This window comes from Neolamprologus multifasciatus, chromosome 22 (assembly GCF_963576455.1).
Source record: "Neolamprologus multifasciatus chromosome 22, fNeoMul1.2, whole genome shotgun sequence".
In the NCBI taxonomy this organism is placed as follows: Eukaryota; Metazoa; Chordata; class Actinopteri; order Cichliformes; family Cichlidae; genus Neolamprologus; species Neolamprologus multifasciatus.
In genome coordinates this window covers 28,010,722-28,034,644 of record NC_140459.1, presented here as the reverse complement: position 1 = coordinate 28,034,644, position 23,923 = coordinate 28,010,722, and the positions used below count along the sequence as shown (strand labels likewise).

The 23,923-nt window shown below is 41.9% G+C and overlaps 1 protein-coding gene and 1 long non-coding RNA gene across 7 annotated transcripts in view; both read left to right on the top strand.

Moving 5' to 3' along the window:
- Positions 1-23,923, top strand: part of LOC146493661 (uncharacterized) — a 534,640-nt gene that overhangs the window by 298,204 nt on the left and 212,513 nt on the right. The window lies entirely within an intron of this gene.
- Positions 1-23,923, top strand: part of khdrbs3 (KH domain containing, RNA binding, signal transduction associated 3) — a 194,610-nt gene that overhangs the window by 33,285 nt on the left and 137,402 nt on the right. For 4 of the 6 annotated variants that reach the window (XR_014872004.1, XR_014872005.1, XM_085149024.1 and 1 more), the window contains exon 1: positions 12,856-16,692. The exons of 1 other annotated variant lie outside the window; for it this stretch is intronic. Coding sequence is in view for 3 of the 5 variants with exons in the window: in XM_085149024.1 (XP_085005150.1) it covers positions 16,323-16,692 (370 nt within the window). In the remaining 2 variants the exon portion in view is untranslated. Of the gene's footprint in view, positions 1-12,855; positions 16,693-23,923 lie in introns of those variants that run through there. One more of the 6 variants, XM_085149025.1, reaches the window with a different exon arrangement.

Genomic DNA, 23,923 nt, shown 5'->3' with positions numbered 1-23,923 from the left:
GACATGGCGCAACCCAAGAGGAAACGACTCGGGGCTACTCGACTACATGCTCATCAACACCCGGTTCCGATTGTCCTTGCAAGATGTCCGGGCTATGCGCGGTCCCGGCTACGGCTCTGATCACTATCTTGTCCACGCCCGAGTGCGCATGAAGCTCCAACGAGCGAAGAAGCCGACACCAATTCAATTCCAAATACCAATACCAATTCCAGATCGCATATTCGAACCGCTTTGCCCTCCTCCCCCTGAGCGATGACGCCGACGAAGAAGAGCAAACAATATTGGAAGCCATGATGGGTGGCTGTAGCTCAGGAGGTAGAGCAGGTCACTTACTGATCGGAAGGTTGGAGGTTCAATCCCAGGCTCCTCCAGTCTGCATGCCAAGTATCCTTGGGCAAGATACTAACCCCAAGTTGCTCTCCGATGCATCCATCGGAGTATGAATGTGTGTGAGTGTAGTTAGAAAGCACTCAGTATAGAGGTAGTGCTTGTGAGAATGGGTGTGACTGGGTGAATGTGGCGTGTTGTATAGAGCGCTTTGAGTACTCCGGGAGAGTAGAAAAGCGCTATATAAGAATCAGTCCATTTACCATTTACCATCTTGGACTGCGCCAAGCCGCTGTGCCCACCCACCCGATGTCGCACACAACTGTAGATCTCGGACAAGTGTCTCGACCTGGTCGTTGAACGCAAGAAGGCCAAGCTAACCAACGTCGAAAAGAATCGTCAGCTAAACCATGAGGTGCGACCGACGGCTCACCAGCAACCGTCCACCTCGAAGGTGTGCAGATCGAACAAGTCCAACAATTTAAATATCTGGGGTCCCTCGTCGAGGAGAAGAAAGTGGCATCATCAGCGGAGATACGCTCTAGAATTGGGCAGGCGGAGGCAGCGTTCGCTTCCCTGCGCTGGTGCGTCTGGAAGAAGAGCAACATCTCACTTGTGACAACGATCCACCTTTACCGAACCCTGATCCTGCCCATTCTACTCTACGGCGTGGAGATGTGGACGATGCTCAAACATGACCTGAGCAAGCATGAAGTTTTCCAAATGTGTTACCTTCGATGCATTCTCGACATTTCCGTTCGCGACCATCATTCACTGACACCTTACCAGCTGCGGCAGCCAACCGACAATAGGCGACCTAATCCAGCGCTGCCGACTCCGATGGTTTGGCCACGTTTGTCGAATGGACCTGAGCCGCTACCCCCATGGCCTACTCTGGTTGAACCGCCCCGCCGATTGGAGGGTGCAGCGAAATGCACCAAAGAAGACATGGACGAAACAAATCGAGGATGATTTGAAGGCCCGTTGACTCGATCTCGAGCAGGCAAGAACAACACCTTAGATCAAAAAGTGTGGAAGATCATCGTTGGTCAAGCAAGAGAACCTGCGGCACCTACAGCAGCGTACTGGTTGCGCGGTCGACAACTGCCGCCAGACGCCCACTAAGGACGAGAGAGAGAGAGAGAGACTCTGCCACGCTTCAGATCATCAAACAAATTGTAACATTAGACAAAGATAAAACCAGTAAATGAAAAATACAGTTTTTAAGAGAATACGGCATAGCCGAGGACCATCGGAGATGTTCTGCCACAACTGTGTAATGTTGTCATTTCGTGACAGATCAGTCATTGCAAGCGCTGCAGGGTCCATCAGACATGGCAGCCCATAATCACATGAGATGGACGATGCTACTATGTATGGCTTTAGATAGTCAGGATCAGTTTTAACTTGGCTGTAGACCATAAGTTATTAGTCTTTCTCTGTATTATTGTAGGGCCATTACCTTACAATATAAAGCACCTTGGGGGGATTGTTGTGATTTAGCACTGAAAAAATAAACCGGAATTGAAACTATCAATGAGGTTGTGCTGGTGTGCTGAAGTCTCATAGACACCATGCTAAGTTTATCACCATCACCATCTTAGCTTGTTGTTGCTCCCCCTGGCCTGTGGTGACTTTTATTTTCTTAATGTGTTTCATGCACGACAAACTCTGATGCTGGGAACCTTTGCAAATAAGTGTGTACCACCCTGCTGAGGCCGTCAGTCCACCGGGGTTATGTGTTACTCTCACAGAGTACGAGGTCAGTCCTGCTGATACTTCTTGTTTAGGAGTGGTATGCCGACATGACATGTTATTGTCACACTTGAGTTCACCTGTGCCACATCATCCTGTGTCCGTGTGTGTGTGCCCTCCCTCAGTCTTTGTCAGGCTCTTGTGTTCCTGCTGGCTCTTGTTGTTTTGTAGATTGTAATTAACTTAACTGAATCTTGCAGTGATTATATTTTTTTTTATCAGCTCTAGTAGTTATAGAATAAAGGTCTGTGTTTATCCACCTACCTGCCAGCCCCCATATTCTTTTCCCTTTGTGACAATAATGGTGACATATTTGGCAGTTTCAGGGCAGCCACATATCTTTGGAGGATAGTTTAAAACTTTCCAGGCTCCAGTATGCTTCAGTATGTGTCAGGTTCAAGGCTTCTGGTAACCCCGGTATTCTTCCACTCCATTTAGTTTAATTAATCATCTTTATAGTAGCTATCAAAACTGGTGTGCTCCAAACTGCTTACTTGGATTTCCAACCTGCTGTCCTCCATAAAGAATGAATGAAGTCAAAGCAGTAACTCGAGACACTTAAGCAGGTTAGCTCCTTGTGTTTAAGTGCTGCTAAATAGTGAATTCCAAGTAATGATTTTCCTTCCCCTGAAATGAATATGTAGCTTTACAAATACAGCCTTTCAGCTACTATCATCTTATCACCCCACTACAGGGCATGCCCTGGTAAGTGACTTTGTTATCAAGACACACTGCAGTGAGTCAGCTGCTTGGTGTTTAGCTGATATTGACATCCATTGAAACTGTGACCTTCTTGTCACCTCTTTATTACAGGATGACCTCTATGCTGCCGGGCCACTTGTGAAAACCTTACTTGTTAATAATATTATTAGGGCCCCTTCTCTAGGACATGTCACTCCTGTCTTTACAATTGATTTGTCTTTTCCATGTAGAGCACTTTTTTTGTCTTCACATATTTGTCAAACTCATCACCCCACACTCCCCCTTCAACCCTGATAAGGACAAGTTAAAGAGGTTGGATGGATACATACAAATACATAGTTTAAGTTTAAAGTTCTACATTTTTTAAGTAAAAAAAACTGCTGGGAGTGAGAGCAGACTATCAGCCTCATGTTTTGAAAGATTTCCCTATTATATTTCTCTTGGTTTTGAGAAGCACTAAACAAAGAAAGAGATTCTCCTAGAATGAAATGACAAAATATGTATTTTTCAGAATATTCCCCCATGCCTCAAATTAAGGAATGACATTCCAGTAACTTAAACTGACAAGGTGAAACTACAATGCTCATACAAAGGGGGTAAAAAGCTATTGACAGGGATGATAAATTAAGATGTTACTGCATTCTCTTATTTTCATATGTTTTATAGATTGGAAGAAAGTTTTGATCACAGGAAATGGAACTGAGAAGGAGGGGAAGTTGAACTAGTTTCCCCCCTGGTTGCTTGAGCCATTAGTTGCAGTGATGATGGATGAAAGATGATGTTGAAAGGGCTGAGCAGAGGATTTACCTGCCTGGCCTAGACAGCTGATCTGTGGGGATGAAGAAGACTGCTGTTAGCCAAATCCTTTATCTCCTTTATACCATAACTACGCCACCTTGGAAAAGCAAGTAAAGGGCATGCTTGTCAGAGATATACCAACACTACAGGTTTTGTCCATTTCTCTCTGTGTAAATGTTGAAGAAATCAAATAAAGTCATTTTACAGAGAATTTGCTATGTAGGTTTGGGTATCCTTTTTTCCATTTAATAAATGAAATTAATTATTTCATTTATTAAATTGATTAAATTGATTAAATTATTTCTATTTACTCGGGTCATCTTTGTCTAATATTACAATTGGTTTGATGATCTGAAATATAAATATGTGACAAATATGCAAAATATACTGTCTGGATATTTTGTCAGAGAACAGAAGTGAACGGCCACACTAGCTGAAGGCAACAGGAACTCAAGTTTGAGGCCCTTTCTACCATGGTGAACACCGTGTGCATTCCTTTGTGACCACAGTGTATCCATCTCCTTATGATGCGTGCTTCTAGCAGGAACACTCCATGTCACAGAGCTCAGATCATCACAAACTGGTTTCTTGACCACTGAAAATGAGTTTGATCTGCTCAAGGGGCCTCCACAGTCACCAGATCTCAATCCAATAAAGCACACTTGGAATGTGGAGACTCTAACAAGGTGTAACTCAGAGGTTCCCAAAGTGTGGGGCCCACCCCCTAGGGGGGGGTGCAGAGCCATTGCGGGGGGCGGGGGGCGGTATGAAAAGAACAAAAAGAATGCTTGGACACTGCTAGCATAATTGACAGGTTTTTGACGGGGCTTCCACACAAACGCAAAGCAGGAGATTATTTTTCTTGGAAAACAAAGGCAGAGGGGGCTCTAGTGTCACAGGGTGGAAAGGGACAAGTTACCTAGGGTTTTTTATTGTGCATGTTTTGCTGTGTTTTACTTTTTTAATATTTGAATATTGTACAGTGTTTTATTTTTATGGGTTTTATTGTATGTTTTTATGGTATTCATTGGTGACTTGTCCTGGAAAGACTCCGCCCCTCCCTGATTATGAACCTGACACACCTGGGAGGTCCCAGAGGCCAATAAGAGGGCCTGGAAGACCACGGAGAGATAGGCTTGAGAGACAGAGGCATGGGAGACGAGGTGGCAGAAATGGTGGAGTGAACTGTGTCATGCGTTGGCGGCCGCAAGCCCGGACGGGGTGCGGTGAAGGTTGCCGTGCAGGACTTGGGAGGAGATGACGCCAGCGAGCAGAGAAGCGGAGGGAGCTGTTCTGCTGCTGGAATAACTGGAGGCCAGATCACGGTGGGGAATCAGTGGCCAGAGGGACAGCGCCCTACCTCCCACGGCGAGACGGGCTGGTGCCGGTTGGCGTGCTACAGGAAAGCGGTGGGCAGAGTTAAGAGCTCTGCCCATCCGGGGTAGGTCTCGCGACTTATCCCACTATAATCAACCGTAGCCACTATAAAGAATAGTGACTGCCGCTGCCACTCCGGAGCGGAAACGCTGACAGGACGGCGAGGACGCCGCCGGGTTTTTCCTTGTCCTCTCTGATTGGCTGGATTTTTAACTTTTAGTGAGTTTTACGCTGTGGCGGATGCCACTGGACTTTTAATGTTTATGTTTTATTGATTTTTATTGTGAGTTTTCCCTGCCCAGGGTTGTTTTAATTCCTTTTACATTTTTAACTGTTTTGGTATAATAAATTATATTTTATGAGCCAGTTTTTAATTCAGTGCATTCCCTTGGCTGCTCCACTGCTCCGTCCGTTTTTGAGGAGGGTTTCCCTTCTAGAATAACACCTGTGTTAAATCACAATCACATTGCCCCGTTACACTAGCAAAAAAAGTTTGGGAACCACTGGTGTATCTCATAAATTGTCTAGTGTGTGTATAGACAAACAGACATACAGACAGATAAATCAGACTAGATGTCATCATAGGTAATTAAGAAAAGCATTCAGGCTATCACAACACAACATGAGACTCAAGCCCATGCTATGCGACATTTAGAGAATATTGGAGAATACTGAGAGCAGCCTGGGGCTGTGTGGTGGTTGCTGATGCTATCATTGTTCTTGTGCTTAATCGCTGTGGCTAATGACAGGAAATGAAATCACCCACTGAAGACCAACGTGCTTCCCACAGAATAATTACCGCTGTTGACCTTGTGCCTTTCTCCGGTATGTAAGTGCACTATGAGAACACTCACCACACATTCAGTCAATACATACTGTAGCATGAGCTACTTAAGGCTGCTCTATTAAGCTCTTATTCATTACACAGAAATGACAACAACAAAAAAGATGAAAACTGAGCCACTGAGTACATGTTGCACTTGCTGCCAGTTAAGCAAAAAAAATGAAAATGATTTATCTGCTTTGGCATTAGCTATCAGTTGTGTTTAGAATTGCTTATGAGAGCAAAAACAAGCATTTGTAAAGACAATGTTATAGTCTGCCATAGCACAAAGCCTAATGGAACATGTCAGTGTATGAATATTTCAGAATTTCCCTCGCGTTTACTCAGGTATTGATTGTGCTTTCACAGTACTTGTCATCGTTTTTGTTATTAAAGCAGTCTGCGGACTTGTTTTTTTTACTGTGGTTTCACTTTATGTCGTTTTCTATGCAAAATCCCCGGTTCACAGGAACACGAGTGCAGCCTCGGTAACTGTGAGTGGAGATGATAGAGTGCCTCTCAGTCCCAGTTTTACACACATGAGACTGTTATCAATCATCTCATCTAAAGCAAGAAAGTAAAGAAACATATTTCCCAAACCTGTCAGAACTATTCCTTAAGGTAAAGCACTGACGAAGCAGCATGGAGAAATCCCATTTAAAGCCAGTTTACCTGCTGCGAGTCAGACCCTGACAGCGCCCCTTTACACTGCACAGGCTCTGACGGCAGCTCCAACCTCAGCTTCTTTGGACGACTTGGGTGTGTGTGTTTGGGAGTATGTTTGTGTGTGTCTTGACCTTGGGAGCCCTGCAGGGTACCATTGATTTGTTTACCTGCGCGCTGCTGACAGTTTCTCATTAGGTTTCTTTTGCTCAACACTTCCAGGACAGGAGACCAGAGTCTGCACATCACAGCCGACGATGCATGATCAATGCGGCTGATAGATTGGCACTGGCAATATCATTTGTGTTGAATGACTCTTTAATGGACGCAAGCGCTCCATTTAGTGGCCACAATAAGGCGCCTTTTTGTGTCTGAAGCGGCATTGTGGGTCTCTATGAGGAAGCAAACAATATGCTGAAAGGAGAGCTTTGTTAAAATTACTCTGGAAGACAAGCGTGGCTGCAGGAGGAATTGTGCTTTATTCCTCTGTTATTAGGGGGTATTTGCAAAGTGTATAAGAGAAAATGCAATTTAGCATTACAAAAGCTTTTTGGCACTGCAGAGCGTGCATGCAGCTTGTAGAACCTCTTAAGAGGAGGACATAGAGGATAAATAAAGAAGAAGGGGCAGCACAGTGACATAAAAAAACCCATTTCCTCTCTTTGCGCACCTCTTCTAATTCCTCCCTCATTTTCTAGTTACGCATTAAAATGATTTTCTCCAAATACCTGCTATTTTGGATTTAAACACAAGACCGGTCTATCTCTGTAATGATGCTTTTACCAAAGCACAATATGCACTGAAGGGTGTGTGTGTGTATATGTGTGTGTAGAAGGGGGAGTGCTGATAAATTAAGCAAAAAAAACCCCACAGCAAAGCTTTACAGCAATTAGTCCGCCTTTAAGCGCAGACATGCATTCCTTGCTCTTATAGGGCTTTAATTCCATCCCACCTCCCTTTTCTTAATGATGAGGATCTCTTTTTCTCACATTGTTTGCTAAAATGGGCACAAGGAGGCAGTGTTGCTGCTCTCCTGCCAAACCACTGCTGAGGGAATCCACCCTTTTGAGGTGCTAAAAGTGCCCCCTCTATTTGTCATATCCAAATTTAAGTAGAAAGTTAAGATCCCCACCACTAACACAACCCAAGGCTCTGAAACCCCCCACCTCACTTTCCTCTCCTGACACGAAGTGACACCGCAATTAACTTGAGGACAAATCAAAGTCTAATTACTTCCTCAGGTGACAAGCCGAACATCTCCACCCAAAACCGTGACGGCTCCCTCTCCCTGGAAAGAAATTTTAAGAAGACTGAAAGCTGACAAGACATTGAAATCAATAAACATTTGCTGTCTCCGGCTCTGATGAACTCTTCTTGTTAAGAAAGAGAGAAAGAGAAAAGAAAGAAAGAAAGAAAGAAAACGCTGACCCTGAAAGCAGAAGACTGCAGATGTAATAGTATGGGTGCATGTAGCATTTATGACGCCCCGGGGCGCTGCACAGCCTGTCTAGGTGTAGCAGTCCGACATCATATTTAGTGGGCTGGGACGGGCTGGCGGGCCAGCCATTCTCTAATGATCAAAATAACACTTTGTCAATGTAATAGCCCGCTGTTGTTCATTCTTTACACCCGCCTGACAGAACATTTCTCACAGCTTTGCTTACACCCCGCCCTGCTGCCCGTTTAGTTGCCCATGACTTCTGTAGAAGGGGGTCCCTCCAACACCACCATAAACCATGATTATTTTCATTGGAGCTGATGTGTTGCAATCACTTACAGCACTGAGCTCCATTTCAATAAAAAAATGTAAAAACATTAAATAAATAAATTTTAAAAAAGCCAGCATCTCCAGGTATAAGCCCCGGTAACTTTGGTCCAAACATCAACGGTAACGCCAGGCTTTGTTTAAGAAGACGGGGAGCAACAGATGGCAAGCATATCTATAAATAAGTCGCTCCTCTGAATAGGAGATTAGTGCATTTGAGCCGGTTTTTAATGGTCTCTGGGAGAGATTAAAAAGTAAGCTGATTCATAATGCATTTCTCTTTGCCGTGAATCACACATAAACGAGAGTCTGGGAAGAGTCATAGCAGGAGGGGAGGGGTGACGGTGTGGTGGCGGTGGGGAGGGCTCACATGTCTAAAGTGGGACGTTGCATGACGCATGCCTTCTTTGCGCCACTGCAGTTTCTCTACACGTTATCTGCGCGGTTGACTCCTAAGCTCGCAGACCTCAGCGTGCATATTTCTACCCATTCATTTTCACTGCGCGCTGTTTATTTTATAGTCATTAATGCCCTGAGCGGTTATTCCAGAGCACAAATATCAAGCAATATATAAAAAAAAGAAAAATAACCAATAGCGCATTCCAAAGTTCATGGAGAATATAAACGCTGATAAATATACATAAACCCATCTTGCTTTTAGCCTCTGGGTCACTTTTTCTCCAAGTTATTGAAATAGAATGGAGAGGGGAAGGGAAAAAAATTCTCAATTATATAACCAGTGCTGATCAGCCTACAGATAGCCGCCCACCTGAGGCTACCGGAGCATCCTCCACAAATATTGACAGAATTCTTATCTTTTTCTTTTTTTCTTTTACCACTTTTTTTTCCTTGAACAAATATGAAGCCTATGTGCAAATCCTGTTACCTTCCAATCTGTTCGAACACCGCACCGCACAAATTTCCTCACAAATACATTTTGGTATTCATTGTCATTGTGCGTGTTTCCAGGAACTGCTGGGCTCCATCTGATAAAAGTGGACATATCTTTAGATATCTGCCGCCTGGATAAGCTCTGTATCTGCCATTTAATGTCGCTGGTGCCAGTTGTGTGGAGACTCATCAAGTTTGTCCACAGGCCTTTTTTTGTGGCTGTGTTTTCTCAACAGCAGCAGCTCCTACTTATTTAATAAATTCATAATCACGCCCAGGAGAAACACATGGCTGACCTATAAGAAGGTGAATGGATTTTTTTTTAGAACTATTGACATGTTGTCCTTAACAAAGAGTCACGCTGTCCTAATCAATTGTTTAAATGAATAAAGAGCACATATCACCACGCGAGATGTTCCTGTATCTGCCCCGAATAGCCTCGCCTGTGTAGCCTTGAGTGACACCCACTGTTTTAATATATGAGCACTTTTCACGGGATTTAAACAGTCAAAAAAGCATCTGTGGAAATCTATTTTCATACATACATCCGTTGGGTGGATCTGTCAGCACTTATCAACAGTCATTTCTATGCCCACACCTTGTGTTTCTATTTCTAACGTGTGTGAGAGAAAGGCTTGGAAAACAAATATGTGCAGACTAGATTTATGCCCTTAAAACACAGTGACTCACTGTGTGTCTCTTACTCATTAAAGAGTTTACAGATATTGCATTTAATGCTATTCCCCCAGCATATCTCATCACTTTGCAGCCACTGTTGTGTAGTGGCTTTTTAAATTCTGATTCGCAAGACTGAGAAAACGAGTCAGAAATAAATGCACTGCAAAAAAGTAGTGTCGAAAGCAGTGCAAGTTCAGAGTGTGTTACATCAAAAGTGCACATGATTGTTTGGTATTAAATAACTGATTTGCAAAGAGGGATTTTTTTTAGGATAGTCGCTCCAGTGAAACTCATAATCGTACTTAATTGCGCAAAACTTTTGGTATAAAAATATACTAACATAAAAAGTTAATTAATGATTTATGGATGTATATTATTGCAGCTTTTATTACTACTAGGTAGCTTGGACTACAATACTACAATATAAGTTAGATTTAAAATCTGCAAAAATCAATTCAATTTTATTCATACAACACCAAATCACAACACGATTTGCCTGAGGGCGCTTCACATTGTAAGGTAAAGACCCTACAGTAATATGGAGAAAAAAAAGACAGTCAGACAACCCACTATGAGCAAGCTGTTGGTGACAGTGGGAAGGAAAAACTTCCTTTTAACAGGAAGAAATCTCTAGCAGAACCATGCTCAGGGAGGGGCATCCATCTGCTGCAACTGGTTGGGGCGAGGGGAAAGAGACAAAAGGAAAAACTAAAGCTTTCCAATGCATGTGGAATATCTGCATCTAAAATATAACACTAAAATTGAATCATGTGGACATAAGCACTGGGCCACCTACACATTACACCCACAGAAGCTGTCATGAAGCTCTCACTTTTTGTGCTGATGTTAAAGCGAGAGAAGGTTTGGAACTTTTTGCTTACTGAGCCGGCAGAGTGTTGGTGACTTTTACAGTCCACAATATGCACAGCAGTGCTCAGTTACCTCACTCTGTAACTTTACCTGGTTCACCACTTCCTGGTTGAGTTGCCATGGTTTCTAAATCCTTCCACTTTGCAGTGATACCACTTTGGGCTGATCATAGAATATTTAGGAGGGAAGAAATTTCACACTTCTTGCATCCTACTAAAGTACTTCACTTGATTTGATTTGATTTGATTTCAGTGAGCTCTATAGACTGACTCCTTCTTTCACAAATGCTTTCGAAGGCAGACTGCATTGCTAGGTGTGTGATTTTATACACTTGTGGAAGATTAAGAGGTGTGGCTCAATGTACAGATAGCACACTTCTACAAAGTACGAACACATTCAAACTGTACTGAGGATTTAAAGTTACCACTCTTTCTTTTCCTTATTTTGAATCACTCCCAATTCCATCACTGAGATATGCATGATTCCTCTGGAAAAGGTTTGCAATGTGGGCTAAAACACATGTAAGCTCTTAAAATCCATTGCTGTCTTTTTGTTCCCTCCTGGCTAGGCGTGCCATTTTGATGAGGTGGAAGGCTGCTGCCCCGCCCTCCCATGTTCGGTGGCTTGCTGATCTCATGTCGTGTCTCAGTCTGGAAAGGATCCACTGCTCCATCCAGAACCAAAAGGGCACATTTGATCAAATTTGGGGTCTCTTTCTGGAAAACCTCTGTCTGTGTTAACAGGGATGTGAAGCTCAGTGATGTTGTAGCCAACTTCGGTGTGGTTCTTATGGAAAGGGTTGGTTAATATCATAATCCCTCCCGGGTTGTGGCTTTTTTTATTTATTTATTTATTTTTTTGTTTGTTTGTTTTTTCCTTTCTCTCATTGCTTGTTTGGTTATTATAAGAGAGGAAAACAATGTTCCAACATGAGAAGTCCTGTGTGTTGACTCAGCAGGCGTAATATTAAAAAATGAGAATAGCTGAGAATGCCTGAACCTGCCTGCGTTATATTCCAGTTTATGATGTGCTGTCACCTGGTGCATAAAAATTCACCAGAATGCAGGAAATGAAGTGTGTGATGTACACTTTGATGAACTTCAAATATAATGGATGTCTCCCTCTCTCTGGAGGAGCTCAGGAGATATTGTAGGTATAATATTGAATGGGGGTCCCATGGAGTACAAAACCTCCCCAAAATATACATTTGGTGAGGTAAACAACTTCTGGAAATGTTCATTGTGTTTTTGATAAAAGTGGCTGTGACATACTGGGTTTTATTTTTTGATTTTTATAGGTTTCAATTGCAGTAAAATGCATTTCTGTTAGTATTAGGGACATCACAACACCATGGGTTGCTTTATAGAATCCATTATCTTCAGTCATGAAGTGAGCAGCAGCAGAGAATTTCTAGCAGCAAACTGATAATAGTCATTGCCTTCAACCGCAACAATACAAAAATGGAAGTTTCTGTAGTGTTTCTAAGACTGCATTCCAGATACCTCAGAACTTGAATGCCGCTAGTGACCGTGTTCCACAAGGAGCGAGTAAAACAGGATTTATTTTGGTTCTTAGCAAGGTAGAGTCAATCCGGTAGTACTATCAGCATAGTACTTATTTTTTGTGCATAAAAACACATTTATGCATGGAGCCTTATCAGTGCTCTGCATATGGCTTATTTAGTTAGACAAAAAATACACAACGGTGGCAGCACAGAGTAAAAGTTTACAGCTTTACTAATGTTTCAGCAGTAAAGTTCAGTGCCGCCATCTTGGACTGCCAACTAATTTCGTACAGATTAATATAACAAGGAATGGCTGTCGTAGACTGGTTCTGAAACTTACACTTTCCTGGTTTAGACACCCTTATTGTGTCTCCCAGTGCTGAAAAAAAACTTATTATGCTAATAGCATATTTTTATTCATTGCAAATTGTACTGTGTATCTTGAAAAATAAAGGGGCTTTAGAGTGTAATAAGCTGTAGTGGAAGTAATGTGCATTATTTACATTGCACAGAACAAAACACACTCTTACTCTTGGAGTGTTTGCTTTAGTTGGGTGTTTCTCAATTGCCACTCTTCATGGTGATTTTATGATAATGATATGGTAATGGCGGGACTCAGCACCGCGGACAGCTCCCAAGTGTCGCTCCGCCCCCTTCCACCCGCTACGTGAGCGCGCGGCGACCAATCACTGCCTCCGCCTCGGTTCAGCTCTGGATACAACAGAGGGAGCTTCAAAGAGCCCCTTCACCCACAGAGGAGAGGACCGCTCCGGGTGTAATGCGTAGCTGGGCTTTGCCTTCTGCTTGGATGGGATAAAACCTACCGTTCAAATTTAAACGCTCACTGTGTGTGTGTGCGCGCACGCGCGTGCGAAAGAGAGAGAGAGAGTGTGTGTGTGTGTTCCGCGAGGACCGGGAAATGCTCTTCTAGCGCGAGCGCGGATGACATTAGAGCCCGCGTTTTTTCCTCCCCGCACACAAATATTCCCAACTTGGAGCCTCCTGGACGCCGAGCAAGTTTTTGTTTTTATCTTTTCTTGAATTGCGTTTAAGCAGTGTAGCTGGAAGCCCAGAAAGCAGCGCAGGACAAGATGGGGAGCGAAAAGTACTTACCGGAGCTCATGGCAGAGAAGGACACGCTGGATCCGTCTTTTCAGCACTCCCTGCGGCTACTGGATCAAGGTAAGCGTCCGTGGATAAACACTGAAGTAAACACTTGAGCTGCGCGAAAAATGTTTAGTAAGAACTTTTAGTTTTTAACGTTTGGTCTCCAGGCTACACGACATCAGCAGTCCGCCCACTTTTGAGTTAAAAATAAGAGGTACTTACAAATTTTCCCTTGGTCACACTAGCACAGCGAGGTGCTTTTTAGCAACAGGGCTGTTTTTGCCAAGTTTTCATGCTCACACTGTGCTTTAGCCTCCAGTAGTGAAGAAAATATGGCAGGAGAGACTAAACACTGCACCTTCAAACCTTTAAATTGGCCAAGCCTTGGTGTGAATGATGACATTTCAGCTCGTCTCAATTAGCTTGTAATTAGTGGATATGATATGTCATAAAGCCGGGGAAAATGCCGGTAAAGTGAATATCTGAATATCCTATATATTTTTTTATTTTTCTGATGGCATACCATGAAATGCTAGCCTGCAGTTCGTGAAAGGAACAGAATGACATCTCAGTTTACAGGCTGCCCTCATCTCTATCCCCGTGCTGACATGTGTGAGCTGTGGTGCCAGCGCAGGAATAATCGCTCTTTATTCAGATAGAAGTGTTTCCCACTTTGAAGACACGGACGTGACTGAAATGGTGTGTGTGTGTGTGTGTGTGTGGATGGAGCGACAAAAGCGCTCGCATGCAGACGCTTTAATTAATCCGCTGCACAGGGTCCTGCTTTGAAGCTGCCGCCCCCCCCCCCCTTTTTTTTTTTTCTCTTGCAAACACTTTCTGGAGACTCCTGAGCTCTAAGGAGTGCGCTTTTACAGCTGCCAAGTGCATCCTTCAAGCAGCACTTACGGGCTTTGTTCGAGAGTCGAGCAGGCTGTTGGTGCCTTTACAGGTAACAGACGAGACAAGGAGCCCGGGTCTGTTCGTAGTCCTTCTGGGTTGTAACTAATTCTGTTGAATCCCAGCTCTTTTTATGCCGACAGCTGCGCCAGTTCTACTCGCTGTCTCGCAAACTTGGGGGATCTCAGGGTTAAAAGGGTTCGCTGGGGCTCAGAGCAAAGCCAGGCACAAATCAAGTTTAATGGTGTTAAGAATCTGGAGTTTGCCATAGTTACAATCAGTTTACAGGTTATTTTGATCCCTGGTTGTTTGAGCCAATATAAAAGAACATGTAAAGTGATCTGAAAATGACAGGAAAAGGGAAATCAGGAAAGCAGTTAACGGGTGGTCCCTTAATTTAAAATAGGCTCTTTAATGTAATGTATGCAGGTGTTTAAAATGTACTTAATTATTTTGAGTTTTCCGTCTGTTTTGCACACCTAGTGAAGAGTATAGTTGTGCATACTTGTTTGAGGTTTCACTTTTGCGTTAAAATCTCTAAATTTGTGCTGTTGCCTTGGTTGTTTTAGTTGTGTTGAGGACAAAGATTGATTAGTGTAGATGTGCATTGCGGCTCCCAGTGTTTGCCTGTGCGAGAACAGTGTAAAGATTGAGCTGTTAATGGGCCACTATGACTGAGATGATCATTGTTAATATTGTTCAAATGTGCTGCAGTGTGGGGGGGATATGAGCACAAGCTGTCTCTTAACACACGATGTAAACACTTAGTTAAATATGGGTCCTTTATGCCAACATTTTCTGACTGTATGTACTATAAAGATTACTGTATTGAGGTTGTGTAATGGGTATCTAACTTAAAATTAGAGATGTCAAGGTCTTGACTCGTCCTTAAGTACGGCACATCCAAAATAAAGAACTTGGATGGGATTAACTTTAGGTTAACTAACTTTTCTTTAGGTCAGTTTGCTTAAATTCTTTTCGGAGTAAATCGCAATAAAAACATGGTGGTTTTATGTAAAAGTCAGGTGTGTTAAATATTCCATGTCCTGTTAACAGTCCAGTGAGTGTTGCACCTTGTTTTTCTACAAGGTTATGCAAGGACAGAAGTGTACACAGAAAAATGAAGCAATTATACTTCTATTACACTCCTATACATGCTCCTAAATATTAAAAATATAGAAAGCACAGTGTAAAGCACAAACTCTGTGACTGACTTTCTGTTTTAACAAGTTTTTGCACAATATTATAAATAAAACTATTCCACTGCTCTGTCTCACAGCCTACTGATGAAAGTGACTGGTTTAAAAGTGTGGCACATTCTTTACTGGAAGGTAGACAATGAAAAATGCAAGAGCCAAAAGGATTTGATCTCCTTTTTTATATATAGTGAAATGTAAACAGAAGTGACTCTAGACTAACAGAATAACTGTCCTCTGTTAGGTCTGTATATTTTGGAGGCCTCACAATATCAACCATTGGGTCTTATTTGAAAAAGCAGCATTTTTCATTGAGCTGATTCATGTACAGTAAGGTAAATCCATTCCACTCAGTAAGGCAGATAAGCCTTTGTTTCACTCAGCACTTTTGGTTATCAGCTCCTTTTCAGATCTAGGTTAGATCTGAAAAGGAGCTATGAGTGTTGTTTTTCTAACAACACTCATTTCCCTTGCTGATAGAGGGAAGATGGCAGCACCGAATCCTTAACGCTAGTTGAAAGACACTTACCAGCCACCTCTGTGACAGACTCTCTCTTAAAGACCTTTATCCACATGGCAGGTCTTCTGTAGAGTTCTAGCAAATATTAGCCTCTTACCGGAATGGAATAAAAGTGAGTGAATACTTAAAGTATGGGCCAGAATATGCCAAAAAAGAAATAAAAAAAAAAGAGTGTGAAGTAAAATATTGTACAACAAGTTCTTAATGTAGTACTTCCAATAAAGTTAGTTGGCGATATTTCCGTCGAGGGCAAAGATTGCACTTGGACGCTGTCGCAGTGGCAGAATTAATCCGTGACATTTTATGAAGTAAGCGGTACTCTGCGGTGCACAAAATTTGGCCGAAACAGTCTGCCACAACTCCAAAACTGTAAATACTGTTATCTCTCTCTTACACAACAGATGGAACACGATGCGGCTTAATAGAGCACTTCTTCTGCCATCTTGCTGATGAGTTCTGGACTTGATTATGCAATTGGCAGGGGATGCAGGGAACAGAGCCGGAGTAAGTGGAGTTACTGCGTGCACACGGCGAATATGAGATTACTCCGGGTCTGGAGAGACTTCCATTCAGGAAAAATTAGGGGGGCATTGTATTGGAAGCTCGGGGACAGGGCGGACTGCTTTGATAAGTTTGAGCCATTCGCAAAGCTCCTCTCCCGCAAGGAGCGTATCTCTTCCCCCTGTGACAAGCCGCATACAGGCAGCATCAGGCTCTTGGAGCTGGAGGAATATCTTAAGCCAAAACAAGAGACAAGCAGGACTAACAGTCTGCCTGGAATGAAAAATCCTCAGCAGCATACTAATGAAGTGCTTCCAGGTACGAAAACACCTCATGTGGCAGGAAGTGCGTCTGTTATTAACATGAAATCACGACTGTAAAAAAATGTTATTTCCATTGTGAATTTGACTAGTTGTTTTGAGAGCAAAAGTTCATCCAGGATCTTAGAAACAATCTTAAATTTCACATTATTTGTGGAATTCTACTTCGCTTCCATTCATATTTGATGTGATCCTCTGTGTGCTTTGTTCCCCTTAGTGAACAAGGCTTTTATTGTTCTCTTCACTCAGTGGAGATGCAAATTGGAGAAATCTAGCAAGCCATACTACCCGAGTGATGACATCAAAGCATCTAAGAAGTAATGTGTGGTAAAATAATAGATAAAGGTGGGACTGTTTGCTGACTTGGGGGAAATGAATCTGCTTTAAGCCGTGTGTCTGCACAGCGTGCAGAATGTTAGCAGAGCAGTAGCTCTGGTGCTCTGCGTGGGTCTGCACAGGAGGCGTTCAGGTGCAATGTTCAGCTGTACATCACCTGCAGGTCTGGAAGCCTAGCTTACAGTCACTGTAGTAATGCACATAGAATACAGGAAAATAAATTTAGAGTGTAAAAATAAATTTTAGGAGCCACTGTCTTTCCATTAGAAAAGTTGCCAGACCCTGGTGACTATAAGGGGAGAAGGGACTTGATACAGTGTTGTACAGGATTCATGAAGTGCGATGCAATTGTTAATTCTTAATTGTATGGTAGTGCAGAGAGACCAGCAGCTACAGGGAAGCTTTTTCCAAGGGATCGCCACACAAATCCATGGATCCAATGGATTGGCACACATTTTTAGACAGGAGGCCCTTCCTCGTGCAACCATCCTATTTATCCGATCTTGGGACTGGCACTAGGCGTAGACTAGCTCTGAGGCTGGGTTTGTTTCCACCTGCTGTGAACCGGGAATTCCCAGTGGATAGATGCAGCACAGGTCAGCTGAGGTCTGTTTGGCTTTGCTTGTTGTAGAAACCCTAGTTACAACAAGGTTAGCATGTGAATATACACATATTAAAAGGTTAGGATTAATGAGACATTTTATAATTAAGTCTCGAGAGTCAACAAATGGCCAAATCACATGACTGATTTAAGATGATGTAGCAGCAAGACACAGTCCCACTGACTCTCTGTTTCAACTTGTGTCAAAAGTGCAGACATCAAATTATGGAAGAGTTTTCAAACCTAACGGTGCAGTTCTGTGGATTTTATTGACAGTTTACCTTGCTTATGCTGTCTATGTTGTGGACACGTCTAACTGTAATTAACACAGAAGCTTTTGAGATATGTTATGATGTGAATGATACTGTTAAACTATGTAAAAAAAAAAATGCCCTGAATGGTAAATGGTAAATGGACTGGTTCTTATATAGCGCTTTTCTACTCATCTGAGCACTCAAAGCGCTTTACACAATTTGTGCATTCACCCATTCACACAAGCACATTTTTCTAAGTGCTTTATAGCTAACATTCACACACATTCATACTCCGATGGATGCATCGGAGAGCAATTTGGGGTTAGTATCTTGCCCAAGGATATTTGGCATGCAGACTAGGGGAAGCCAGGAATCGAACCACCAACCTTCCGATCAGTAGATGACCTGCTCTACCACCTGAGAACATTATTTAAAATATAACACTAAATGTTATATTTAGCTACAGCCAGGTGCTCTACCACCTGGCTGTAGCTAAATATAACATTTAGTGTTATATTTTAAATAATCTCAACAGATAATTTGGATTCTTGTATTTTTTTCAGTTTGATATCGCAAAGCACCATTTGCTACTGTTGGTGCTGCTCTCCCAAAGTGTATTAGAGTTATGGTTAGCACATATGATATGTTAATACATTTTATATTTGTTTAAACTCAGTCTGGGAACTCATCAGCTGCTTTGCCAAATTAGCAAAATTAGATAAGTTAAAGGCCACACGATGTCCGAGAGGCCAGTTACCTGCTTGCAGCAAAGCCTGCTCAAATGTGATTGGTCAGGGCTATGGAAACTATAAAGCATGAGGTCTTAGAAAGCCTTCCCTGTCTACAAATTCTACATATTAATAGTAATAATAATGGAAATGAGTGCAAACTTCTTTACAAATGACCAGGCCTTGTCTTTTTAATAGCACAGCATCAACAAAGAAAAGGAATATTGGATGAACCTTTACTTACTTGTTTTTGAAGGAGTAGAGAAAAGTGTTACAGATAGATGTCTTAAACCAAACACAAACCATGACAACAAAATTAAAAAAGAAAGTTACATAAAAGCATAGAGAAAAAAAGAGGACAACTTTAAAGACACATTATTGACAGTCTTGTTGATAATGCTTTTGGAAATGTAAGCTTTTTTTCTGCGTGTAGGTGTTACTCTACTCCTGATTAGCTCCTCGCTGTCAACTCATTTTGCTTGGCTCTAAAGTGAGGTGGTAGACTATGTGACGAAAATGCGAGAGATTCAAAGATTTGTCAGCTCTCGTTTGACGTTACAGCCTCGATGCACACTGATGAGCTAAATATTAAAAGGAGGCAAAGCTGACAGCCTTGATCACCTTGGAGTTGTACCACCCACCGTGGCATTTTTGCAGTCCTCCACAATATCAGGCAGAGGATACAAACTTTTTGTGTACACCTTTGATTATTAAAGATCATTGAAACAAAATTTGCTGTGCTTCAAAGGACAGACAGTCGTGTTTTTGTGTGGGTTTCTAGTTGTAAACAAGTGTCTCCTTGCAACAGATGTATTCTGTTTGTTCAGGATGTGTCTGCAGAGCTGCGTGCAGCCCGCTCTGAATCTTTCAGGACCTCTGGCCCAGTTTGGACATTGTAACCTCAGTCCCACACATAAGATGCTTTTTTTAATTGGATACTCCACAGCGGGAGCCTGGCACAATGTTTGGATTACATTAACAGCCTGAGCTAGCTTCCCCATCAAAAAAAACCCCCTAACAGCAACACACACACACACACACACACACACACACACACACACACACACACACACACACACAGAACATCTGCAAAAAATGAGCAGGTGTGGGAAAGTAACCTTAATTCAGACATGATGCTCCTATTGTTAATTCATACATTTCCGTCTCATCAGAAGAACAGGGGGTATTTTTAGCCATGCTTGATTTTGTGTCCTGAGTGAGAGCAGTCTGTGGGATACAATGCCCAGAAGTGTGCAGAAATAAGCTTTGGCATAGGATCAAAGGCAGAGATATCATTTTGTTGGGGAAACAGTACTTCATAGCGATAATGATCTGCGGATCTGCGGCGGGCCGACATGCTGAGCCACACAGCAAGGTGGAGGTGAAGGCGCAGCCACAGCACTGAATCTGTCTGAGGCCGGGACCTGACCGGTGATCTGACCCACAGATGTAGTGAACTCACAAGTGAACTGTAAGTGAGCAGAAAAGCGGAGCTCCAGAAACTGGCTTTGCATGCAGACGAGTCTGCAGAGCGTTGCCGTGGCTAAGGGCTGTTTGCGGAGCGCCGTCTCCTGCTTCGCAGCAGCTCCCACTGGAATCCAGGGGTGAAATGTAGGCCAGGACGAACGGAGGCACACCCCGGCTATTTCCAAAATCCTGCTTGTTTGCAGGCGTGACGGATCACATGTTTTCCTTGATTTCTCCGCTAATGTGAAATGCATGTTCTCGCTCATTAGGGCAGCAGCAATGAGCCACTTCGAAGCTGCACCTGATAAGCTTTAATACAGTTAAAATGTAAAACCTGGAATATGTTAATGTTACTCAAGTTATAGAGTCACACTGGTACATGTAAACAAACACAATCACTAGTTATCAATTAGAATGGTAAATAGACTGCATTCATAAAACACTTTTCTGAGTGCTCAAAGCATATTCTGTCCTTTGGTATGTCTATTGTATCCTTTTGAGGGGGTACTTATTTTAACAAGAAGACCCTTTACAAAGGGTGACATAGGGGTACCTATTCAGGTAATTTCTTGAGTTGGGTAGGTATGTATGTGGCCTTTCTAACTTTACTGACTCCTCAAAGCTTTATTTTGTATCTGAACCCACAATAGATTTGGGGAATACTTACCTAACATGTACATCTTTGCCCTGTGAGAGGACAGGAGAACAAATCTTAAATTCTTAGAGAAAAAATTTTGTCCTTTGGATGTTTCCTGGTGTTGTAAAGGATACATGCTTTCACTTCTAGGTGCAAATATGTATCTTTTACTGCCTGGTAACATATATATGAACCTTTTGGATGTTTAAAACGGTGCACATAGTTACCTTACGGTCCAATAATTATTCATGTCATTATTTTATTCAGTCAGTAATCATGTAGATTATTCCTGTAGGTACACAAATGGATTTTTCCTGCTAATATGAAGTATTAGTGTGTGCAAGAAAATGTGTCCATTTTAGAATTCATAACAATACATATTTGCTTCACAATGCAACATTTCCAATAGCAACCTGCTGTTTTTAATCCACCTTTAATACATATAGCTTCTTTGTTGCCTTCATGAGGAAGACTGATAGATGTTGATGCGTTTTCATTAAGCCCATATTTATCAAGTCCTGTTTTTATTCTCAATCACCTACTGATATATATGTGGAATTAGATTTTGTGTTCCAACGATGTAGGCGGATTTCTCCTTCTTTAAAGCTAGACTTTGTGAGTTTCGAAAGAAAAAAAAAACTGCGTTTGACTAACAAATAAAAAAAACTCATAAGCAATAAAGCACACTCCTGTGGGAGGAACCTGACTACCAGAGAAAACCCAGCAGTCACCACCAATATTAAAGACAGATACAGAGTTAGATACTTCTTAGAACATATTAAATGTTTTTTTTTATCTACTTTAAATTTAGTAAAACCTTAAAATCTAAAAGTAAAGTTAGTATTTTAACTTATTTGGCCACACACAGACTGGTAGTAAACCTTAAAATCCTTAAAATGAGGCAAGATTTGCAAAGAAGTATGAATATATGTATATGTATCTGTTTTGGGCCTTCAACGTGGTGCACATAGTTAAGGCCCAACTCTTTAGTATTAGTGTAGACAACTGTAGAGACAGAAATGGACTTTTACTGTGTCTCTGTTTCCAAAAGTGTGTATTGTGTATGAATGGCTGTTAGAAAATACATCCATTTTAAAATTCACAACAATACATATAAATGTATACTTCCCAATGTTACAATTCCATTAGCACCTTTTAATTTAAATGACTAAACTTTTCTGTATTATATGTTATACGTATCTTCTTCTGGTAGAAGTTGATGTGTTTTTATTAAGCACATATTTACATAGGGCTTTGTTATTCTCAGCCACATACTGGTGTATGTGGAATTAAATTTTTCATTCCATACATGTGGGCGTATATTTTCTCTTTAAAGCTAGGCTTTGTCTGTTTTCAAAGGAGAAATAACACATTGTTGACTAACAAATACAAATCTCAAAGTGTAACTCATGAGCTATAGAGCACACTCCTACACAATTATAAATGTGTGTTTAGAGCTGCTTATTAGCTGTTTTTTATATGAGAAATTTACCAGAAAAACTAAAAACTTCTTATATTTAATAGTTTGGAATTCTCACAGCTCATGCAATTTTATTAAATTATTGCAATGTTCTTTTACAAATATGGTACAAATATGTAGCTTCTACTGCTTAAGAACACTCACATATATTTTTTATATATAAAAAATATACATATGTGTTTACCCCCTTGAAGGGGTAAAAAATGGTTGCCTTAAGATTCATTCAACATATAGAGTAGAGGAGCTAGTGATTAAACCACCTGTGTTGCACAATAATATTAATAATAATTATTATGTATGTCCGCGGTCCCAAACCCCCGGGCCATGGAACAGTACTGAGTCGTTTGATGTTTGATTGCGATATGGCCTAAAATTCATATCGCATATAATTTGAAGCAAGTGCGGTAACGATATATATCACGATATATTCTTTTCTTCTGTATAACATATTTTCCACACTATAAAGCACACTTAAAATCCTTTAATTTTCTCAAAAATCGAGAGTGTGCCTTATGTATGAATTCTGGTTGTCCTTACTGACCTTGAACTGATTTGGGCGTGCAGAAATCTGTTAAAATGTTTTAGTACAACTTTGGTAGGCTGCACTGCTTGATGGATTGTCAGAGCATTACGGCTACCGTAGTGAGGAGCTTCACAGAGTAATCTGGGTCCAAAACGCCGTCCCCTCAGGTCCCAAAGTCAAACGAACACTGAGAGTTAAAAACGGTCTAAATTCTTTCATCTTTAATAAAACATCAGCGCTGCTGCTTTATCGGGTGTAACAATTACGTTTAACATCCATGCATCTATGAAAACAGAAGTTATTAAATTTAACGAAGTTAGAAGTTAACAGGAAGTTAGCTCGCTAGTTTCCACCTAAACATGACATACCATGTTCTGACTGAGAGATTTTTGAAATTAATTAAAACGTACAGCTCTGCTATCACTTCCAACATCAATGAAGACAGAAAACTAAACAGCAGTGGCGTTTGCAGGGTTACTGAAGTTGGATTACCTGGTATATAATGTTGTGCTACGTGATTGCTAGCGACACAGCTATGTTAGCATAACATTAGCACAGTGAAGCTGGAGGATGAACGCCAACCTTTCTTCCACTCGATAAAAGCTAACGTGAGGGATTCTGGTGGTCAGGGACAAATGCAATCGCATAGCAGGATGCTATGCGATTGCATGCGATTGCCTCCCGCTCTGCAGGCCTACTTGTTGTTCCTAGAGTATTTAAAAGTAGAATGGGAGGGAGAGCCTTCAGTTTTCAGGCCCCTCTTCTGTGGAACCAGCTTCCAGTTTGGATTCGGGAGACAGACACTATCTCTACTTTTAAGATTAGGCTTAAAACTTTCCTTTTTGCTAAAGCATATAGTTAGGGCTGGACCAGGTGACCCTGAATCCTCCCTTAGTTATGCTGCAATAGATGTAGGCTGCCGGGGGATTCCCATGATGCATTGAGTTTTTCCTTTCCAGTCACCTTTCTCGCTCTCTATGTATTAACAGACCTCTCTGTGTTGAATCATATCTGTTATTAACCTCTGTCTCTCTTCCACAGCATGTCTTTTGTCATGTCTTCTTTCTCTCACCCCAACCAGTCGCAGCAGATGGCCCCGCCCCTCCCTGAGCCTGGTTCTGCCGGAGGTTTCTTCCTGTTAAAAGGGAGTTTTTCCTTCCCACTGTCGCCAAAGTGCTTGCTCATAGGGGGTCATATGATTGT